The sequence below is a fragment of the Orycteropus afer genome, unplaced genomic scaffold (genome assembly GCF_000298275.1).
Source record: "Orycteropus afer afer isolate SDZICR_OR568_19922 unplaced genomic scaffold, OryAfe1.0 scaffold01227, whole genome shotgun sequence".
NCBI classification, from domain to species: Eukaryota; Metazoa; Chordata; class Mammalia; order Tubulidentata; family Orycteropodidae; genus Orycteropus; species Orycteropus afer.
In genome coordinates, this window is record NW_006922814.1 from 71,436 (window position 1) to 80,324 (window position 8,889).

The 8,889-nt window shown below is 37.4% G+C and overlaps 1 protein-coding gene across 1 annotated transcript in view; it reads left to right on the plus strand.

Annotated features, from left to right (window-relative positions):
• MBTPS2 (membrane bound transcription factor peptidase, site 2) overlaps nucleotides 1-6,118 on the plus strand; it is a 74,387-nt gene extending 68,269 nt beyond the window's left edge. Inside the window, exons 8-11 of the mRNA XM_007958943.2 lie at nucleotides 1,088-1,182; nucleotides 2,761-2,956; nucleotides 4,658-4,733; nucleotides 5,896-6,118. Coding sequence (XP_007957134.1) covers nucleotides 1,088-1,182; nucleotides 2,761-2,956; nucleotides 4,658-4,733; nucleotides 5,896-6,118 — 590 coding nt within the window. The remainder of the gene's footprint in view (nucleotides 1-1,087; nucleotides 1,183-2,760; nucleotides 2,957-4,657; nucleotides 4,734-5,895) is intronic.
• Nucleotides 6,119-8,889: the final 2,771 nt, after the last annotated feature.

Consider the following 8,889-nt stretch of genomic DNA (forward strand, 5'->3'; position numbering starts at 1 on the left):
GTCTATTTTGGTCTTTTTAAACCCCTAATTGAGTAGGTGTAGAATCCACCCTGGTAGGATTCTCGTAGGAATCCACTCCTGGTAGGAGCTCTGGTAGCATAAGGCACTTGACTACTAACCAGAAGGCTGGCGGTTCAAACCTATCAGCCACTCCTCGGAAGGAAGATGGGGCAATGTACTTCCATAGTGATATTGCCTGGGAAACCACGGAGGGGTCACTATTAGTCAGGTCTGACTCAACGGCACATAACAACAACAACAGAATCCATCCTGCACTTGCATGGCCTCATTAACATAATGAAAGACAAATTCCTGTTTCCAAACAGGGTCATATTTATAAGTACAGAAATTTCAACACATTTTTGGGAGGCATAATTCAATCCATAACAAAGCTAACATGGGATAGTGACAGGTTTATGCTATTAGATATTGATAGTTCACTTTAAAATCATAAGTATTATCCTCCTAAATTAAATGCCCACTCAGTTATAATATGAAGACACGGCTACCTCAGTAACCAGCCAATTCAGAGGAAGAATTGATGCATCCCTTAGTTTGTTCTAATGAACATTACAAAGCAAATTAATAATGGAAATAAATAGTTGCCCTGTTTCTATGGTTTCCCAAAAAAACAGTAACTGGGTTGTGCAGGCACTTGTCTGTGCATCTGTGGGACCCACAGAGGCTGTCTTGATTCTTTGGAGAAAGTTCCAAGGTAAGCCTGGGAGTGAGAGAAGTATTTGCAAACAATAGGGTTATCCTTAACTGTGAGCATCTCTTGGGCATCCCCTAGAAGTGTGCTTGGCCATCTGGAGTTATTATTTTGAAACCTGTTAAAACTGACCTCTGCAGATATGTGGGTGGGTACAACTAAGCTAGGGGAAGTGTTGCTTCTTTTTTTCTTACTTTTTTTTTTTTTTTAATGCAAATTCAAACTGTATCAACTAGCCTTCAAACTGAATTCTCAATTATACCATTTTTTCCAAATTCATATGCCACTTTACTTATGCTTTTTATCTTGAAGACAAAATTTTATTGCAAATGTAATGCTATGTAAGAGATTCTGATGGACTGTGTTTCTCTTTAGCATACAAACGACTAGATGGATCCACAGAATGTTGTAACAATCACAGCCTCACGGATGTGTGCTTTTCCTACAGAAATAATTTTAATAAGCGTTTGGTAAGTTGTCCCTAAAGCAATCTTGCTTGTCTAATATAATAATTATTTAAAAATAAAAAAAACATGTAGAATTAAAATGAAATATGTTAAAACCACCATTTTGTTCTATCTCCTTTCTATCCTTTCATTAAAATCTCTACATTTCATATGTCACATTTCATTGGAGGATCTTTAAAAATTTATAGAGCTAATATCTTCCTTAGAAAGTGGAATACTTCAAATCTAATTTGAATTGAAGCCTGATGTCCTTCTCCAGGGACCAGTCCTCTTGCTAACGTGTTCAGAGTATGTGAGCCAAAGTGTCATGTCGTCATCCTCGCTTCTAAGGAGCATTCTGGCTGTACTTTTTCCGGGACAGACTTGCTTGTTCTTGTGGCCGTGCGTGCTCTATTCAGTGTGCTTCACCATAATTCAGCAGCATCAGTTCTTCTTCCGTCTTCCTCATTCGTTGTCCAGCTTTCGTGTGCATATGAAGCGACTGAAAATACCATGGCTTGGGGCAGATGTACCCTAGTCCTCAAAGCGCCATCTTTGTTTTTTAACACTCTAAAGGGCCTTTTGCAGCAGATCTGCCCCCAATGCGTTATGTCACTTTATTTCTCGACTGTTGCCTCTCTGGGTATTGATTGTGGATCCAAGTAAAATGAAATCCTTGACAACTTCAGTCTTTTCTCCTTTATCATGATGTTGCTTTTGGGTCTATTGATCAGGATTTTTGTTTTCTTTCTGTTGAGATGTAATCCCTACTGAAGGTTGTATGTAGTCTTTGATCTTCATCAGTAAGTGCTTCAAGTCATCTTCACTTTGAGCAAGCAAGGTTGTGCCATCTGCATATTACAGGTTGTTAATAAGTCTGTCTTTAATCCTGATGCCACATTCTTCTTCATACAGTCCAGTTTCCCAGATTATTTGTTCAGCATACAGACTGAGTAAGTATAGTGAAAGGATACATCCCTAACATACACCTTTCCTGAGTTTAAACCACACAGTATTCCCTTGTTCCACACAAGCACAATTAAGTGTTCTGGAATTCCCATTCTTCCCAGCGTTATCCGTAATTTGTTATGATCCAGACAGTTGAGTGCCTTTGCATAATCAGTAAAACACAGGTAAACATCTTTCTAGTATTCTCTGCTTTCAGCCAAGATCCATCTGACATCAACAGTTATATACCTCATTCCACATCTGCTTCTGAATCCAACTTGAATTTATGTCAATTCTCTATCGATCTACTGCTGCAACCATTTTTGAATTATCTTCAGCAGACTTTTACTTTGACTGCAATACTAATGATATTCTATAATTTCCACATTCTATTAGATCACCTTTCTTCGGAATTGACATAAACATGGATCTCTTCTAGTTGGTTTCCCAGGGAGCTTTCTGCCATATTTCTTGCCATAAGCAAGTGAGTGCTTCCAGAGTTACATCCATTTGCTAAGACATGCCAATTGGTATTCTTTCACATGAATATCATTCCTAATGTTAATTCCATGAAAAATATCTAACGAGTATAACTTGGGTTTTTCTTGTTAATAAATCACTTTTAATATTGACTAATTAATATTTTGTTTATAGCATACATGCCTACCTGCCCGGAAAGCAGTTGAAGCTACTCAAGTATGTAGAACCAATAAAGATTGTAAAAAAGGCTCAAGTTCAAACTTCTGTATAATACCTTCTCTGGAAACTCACACTCGCTTAATTAAAGTGAAGCACCCACCTCAAATTGATATGTTGTACGTCGGACATCCACTGCACCTCCACTACACAGGTGGGTAATATTGTGGTGAACCCTCAGGAAGTCAAGAAAATCACATATTATATTCTCAGTAATGGAAGCTCATAGTAAATCCTTGCATTGATGTCATTTATTTGAAATGTGATCACTTATCAAAGTCTTGTTAATTTATCATTAAGCATTAAATGATACTTAGCCAGTAGGAGAAAATCTGAGTTTTCCTTCACCACCATTTTGGTCCATGTCAAATGAATAATTAATTAAATGTTCTCTGAGAGTTGATTAAATTTATCTGGACTTCCCAGGATTGTGGGAAGCAATATACCCTAGAGAAAGCCAGGATGCATGGGGATGTGACCATAAAGGAATGAGCATGAATTTTATATGAATATAATTTCAAAAATAGGCCAATTGTTTTTAATAGTGACAATATGATTGGATTAGTATGTAGCTTCTTTCTATGGCTGATGATCATACAGTTGACTCATTTGTAGTATAACATTTTTTTAATGTTTCTTTTCTTATAGTAGCTTTATTGAGATATAATTTACATACGGTACAATTTGCCCATTTAAAGTATACAATTCAGTGGGTTTTGTATATTCAGAGTTGTGTAACCATCACCACAATCAACTGTAGAACATTTACATCACTCTGCAAAGAAGCCTTGTGCCCCTTAAGCGGTCACTCCCCATTCCCCTCACCTCACCCTCCCTTAGCCCTAGACAACTAATCTACTTTGTCTATATACAGATTTGCCTATTTAGACATTTCATGTAAATGAAATTATACAATATCTAGTATTTTGTGACTGGCTTCTTGCACTGAGTATGATGTTTTCAAGTTTGATCTGTGCTATAGCATGCATTATTACTTCCTTTTTATTGCCAAATAATATTCCATTATATGGATAGTACATGTTATTTATCTATAAAACCATTTGAGTTTTATGTTACTCTTCTAAGGGCATTCTCATTGCTTTATAATCACATCCCAAGATATAATCTGGGTCATTCTGCTTATTCATTAGTTTGCCACTAAGTGATTTAGACAGCAAATGTTAACTATATCCTCAACAAATGAAAAATGTCACCAGTTAGGGTAAATAAGACATGTGTACCATTGATAATTATAAGGGTTTCTAAATGTTTTGAACAAAAAAAGGATTTGGGGATCCACAGAGGATTAAGATTAGGAGACCTAATCTTAAACAGAGACCTTAAACATCTTAATCCTTATTTAAACAGGAGACCTTAAACATCTCCTAATCTTAATCCTTGTTTTAGCAATGAAGACAAATACTGAGACCAGGAAAAAGATTAAATGAATAATAGTTGGAGGTAATGTAATTTTAAGGTTATACTGCTTTGAAGGGGTAAAGACTCTTTCTGATGTAAATTCTAGTGTATTTTTAAAATTAGTCTCTTTATTCAGTAATGTATTTAGTATATAATCAACTCTATTTTATTCTCACCCAAAAATAGGAATATACATTGGGTCTTGAATTTCTATCTTGCACACTTTCTTATTCGATTTTCTAGAATAATTATTGTTTTTATATGTGAAGCATATGGCCTGCCTACATATGTTTAGGAAGGGATTTGCTCAACGATTTTATAGACTAGCCCAGTTTTATGACTGTCTGTTGCCAAGTCTGGCTCAACACTGGTAAAATTCATAATGCTGTTGCTTATCTGCTATGAGTAATTGTCATGATCCCTTTTCTCTTTCTAGTGAGCATCACCAGTTTTATCCCACGTTTCAACTTTCTAAGCATAGATCTGCCTGTGGTTGTGGAGACTTTTGTCAAGTATCCTTTTCAGTGGGAAAAAAAAATTAAAGTGTGTTATTTTGGCTTTGAGCAGTCTTGCCTTGAACAGAGCATGCCAAGACCTTACAAGTAGCAATTAGCTGCTTAGCAATTAAAAAAGAATGTTGTTGCAAGAGATCAGATTATGCCTAGGAGAAAAGTCAGAGGAGACAGATTAATCAGGGAGGAAGAAAGATTAAGATGTATAAGGCAAGGAACCTAGACTCTCAAATCAGAGTTGACTGTACAGGTCTAAAACCTTTTAAGTAAGTTTATATAGGATTAAATCCTCACTTAGAAATGACATGATGAATTCTGCCCTCTTTGGGCCTGTTGGCATAGTGGATAAGGCATTTGGCTGCCAACCAGAAAGTCACTGGTTCAAACCTACCAGGTTCTCTGCAGGAGGAAGATGAGGCAGTCTTCTTCCATAAAGATTTACTGCCTTGGGAACCCAGTAGAGATTGTTATGAGTCGGAATCAGCTCAAAGTCAGTGAGGTCTGGGCCTGTTAGCTCTGACTAAATGGAGGACTCTTCCTCTATGAATAAACAGGAGTTAATAGAGTTCCATTCCATCGGGCCCAGGGAGGAACGGATAGAGGCGGCCAACTTGGTTTCCACTACTAAGGTAGAATTCCGTAGGACAGAATCTTATGGGGTCTTTAGCATATTTATTAATTTCTTTCCTCATTGATTTGCAAAACAGTTAAGTGGAAAACAAATGAACCCTTCCCCAAAAAGCATGTAAATCAAGATTGTACTTTGTAAATTCTTCAGCTTTGTCTTAGATTTATGCTATAACCTTATAGATAATGGTAAAATAGAGTAGGGTTCAAGGGTCAGAATAGTTGTTTCCTGGTGTGCTTTGTAAGGATCAATTTTCCCTCTTTTCTTATTCCTTCCATATTGTTTTTCCTTGTCATATCATTAAAGGATTAGGTAGACTTAGTCTTCTGGGATTCACTATAGAATGGCTTAGTTTATGAGTGGTAGATAGTACACGTGTAGGAAGGAATGCCTACAGGTAAGCAGAGGTTTAAAGAAAGCAGATATGTCAACGGTAATCTCAAGTTCAGAAGTATTAAAATGTCTTCTTCTGACTGACTGAAACGTGATTTCCACTCAGCTCTCACAGTGTGTTCCTTAATGGATTTTAACCAGGTATCTGATTTCACTGTCTGGAGCTCTGGCAATTGTTAATGCGGTGCCCTGCTTTGCTTTGGATGGGCAGTGGATTTTAAACTCTTTTCTAGATGCCACCCTGACCTCAGTGATTGGAGACAATGATGTCAAAGATCTGATAGGATTTTTCATCTTGCTTGGGGGCAGTGTGCTTTTGGCTGCCAATGTGACCCTGGGACTCTGGATGGTTACAGCACGGTAATATTTGCGCTCTTCCGACTACAGAATCTGTAAGTTACAGTATGCAACTGTGTGGTGATACCCCTTGCCATTCACAACCTGACTGGGTGTGAAATACAGAGTGCTTCCTTAACATGACATCTTAGCCAATAACTTTGAACTCTTCCTATCTCCAGAGTACCCAAACACTGGGGTGGGGAACAAACGAAATGGAAGGCACAGTCCCTGACGACCTTCTAGTTTTAAAGCCTAAACATACACATTTCAGATGCTATGGCACAATTTCTAAACAACTGAAATATGTAATACCACTTCATGTGTTGTGTTGTGTTGATATAGAGTAAAGCAGAATAAAATTGGGTAGAATTAACCAAACAACTTACTGAAAAAGCATCATTTATCAGCATTTGAAGGAGACCAGACTTGGGCCAAGTGGAAGAGTTAAACATTTCCTTGGTCTGTTATCTCTTGCTCTTTGTCTTGTTTGAAAAGTGTTTTAAAATTTAACGGTGTATTGTTTTGTACTCTGGAAACTGAGGCCTGATTACACTTAAATTAATAAAGTTCTGTAAGAATCTGCTGACATGAAAGGGAAAATCTTTGTCAAATGATGCCAAATATTAAACAAAGCAGGAAGAAGGATCTATGATATCATGTGACATATTTTGCCCCCAGACAGTTGCCTCCTTATGTCTGTGTACCCTCGTATAGCAATACTGGTCTTGCCATTCAGTGTAAGCTGTGGGCAGGTGTCCCTCACCTGTGGCATGTGAGATGAGGCCATCAGAGTTGAGCAGCAGAACTGAGCCAAGTCTTCTGGCAGATCCCTAGTGTGACTCTTCCCCAGTCCTGGTTACCAGGCTCTGTGGGACTTTGGAGTTCAGAGCCCTTCCAGGATATACTGTAGACATTTTCTCTTGTGCTCCTGAGGCCATACAGGGCCTAGCTCTTTCTTGGGTTCCTGTCTTCGAGAAGCAACCACCTTAGACCCTGAGCCATGCTCTGTCTTCACCAGCTGCTCTTCGTTTACTGTGTCTGATGATCGAACAAGTCCTTGCTTTCCATCCTTCCCCTAGCTTCCTCTGTGGGCCCACAGAAGACTTTGTGATACAGTGGGAATGGCTACACTAGAGTAGAAACAAAGGTTTGCCAGAGCTTGGGAACTGCCTCTTGAGCCCAAAAGGGTGATGCCTAGTTCAAGTTCTTTTGGCCTGAAGATACAGCCCTGGGAAATTAGGACGTTACCAGGCTGGCCTAGAGATACTGGTCTTAGAAGTGTGTGGCTTCTTTGGTGAAAAATACATGCTTCTCTCATGTACCCAAGAAACAATGAAAGGCAATAACTCGTTTGACAACCATGTATACACCTTCACTGAGTGAGCTATTCCATGGGGTTGCCTTTTTGATCATTGAGTTGCTCTTTGAGCACTGGAATTTTTAGTCATTTTTAAGAAACTTTTTAAATTTTATTACAAATTTACCTCCTTTCTGAAATAAGGTATATGTTGAATATAATTTTAACATTTTATCAATGACTCAGGGTCATCAGTTAATACCAGTGCTAAAACCAGAAAAAAATGATACCAAGAGGAAAATAGGGCATTTGTTCTTTCCTTAGCAAAACAGTCATTTGGGCTCAGACTTTATTAGCATCATGCCCAGACCCGGGTGATAGTATAGCTTGAGAAAAACAGCCTGAAATGTGTGTGCAGGTCAGTCCCCCCTCCCTTCCCCAAGAACTAAGAAAAAATAATGATAGAGGAAATCGTACTCATTAACTTCTTATCCTGAGTTTAAAAAAAAAAAAAAATTTACTTAGCTGTTAAATTAAACACCTTGCTTCCTTGAGCCATAGGATCAGGGTTTGGGAACTACTTTACCAGGAAATCGAGCAGATCAACACCATTTTTTATAGAAATGGCCTCATTAGATAAAGGAAATGTTACATGTGTGTCTCGTCAGCTTGATTGTAGGTACTTCTAGAGCAAGGACCATATCGTTTCATTTTTGCATGCCTGACACAGTGCATAAGACGTCGTAAGTGCTTCATAAATGTGGTTGAATGGATGGTGATTAGTGTCATTTGTGGAGTAGAAAATCATGTTTCTATTTAAGGAAGCTGTAAAAAGTATTAGTAAATATTTACTGTAAATATATGTTAACATAAAAAAATAATTTGGAAGGTCTTTGTGTCCATAGTGTATTACCTTCTTTATGGACATCAACCACTTTTGTTTCAGTAGAGTGATGACAAAAATTACTTTTGAGGATTTGAAGAAAATGTTCTTTCTATGTGGTTACTTGGTTCTCTGCGTTCCTACTCTGTATTGTTTACATTTTTTTTTCCTTAATCACCTGAAATCTAAAGAATACATATATTCTTTTCAGCATCTCAGTTTGAAAAGATATGCAGTTAAACTTGATCTTTTAATAATTGCTCTTATAAGTCATTGTCTATTGTGACAGTAAATTGTAAATGTGTGCTTCATGGCTATGTGGCTCTCAGTCATCATTTTGTCCTATCGTATTTATTGAATGTCCACATACTAATTATGCATAAGTATATATTTTTTAGAAATCTTTTGACTGTGCTGTAATTCATTCTTAAGGTATAGCTTGAAGATACCATAACTGCTAACATTTGATGTTTAGCAATAAAAGAATAAAAGTACCACCATTTGATGTTTTCTCATCATCTACGTGTTGTCTTTTTTCTTTTGATCCCCTTTATGTAAAAGAGACAATTTTGATAGAAAAGAATACAAAGACTAGAAATAGAAAGCAAAAGTGTTT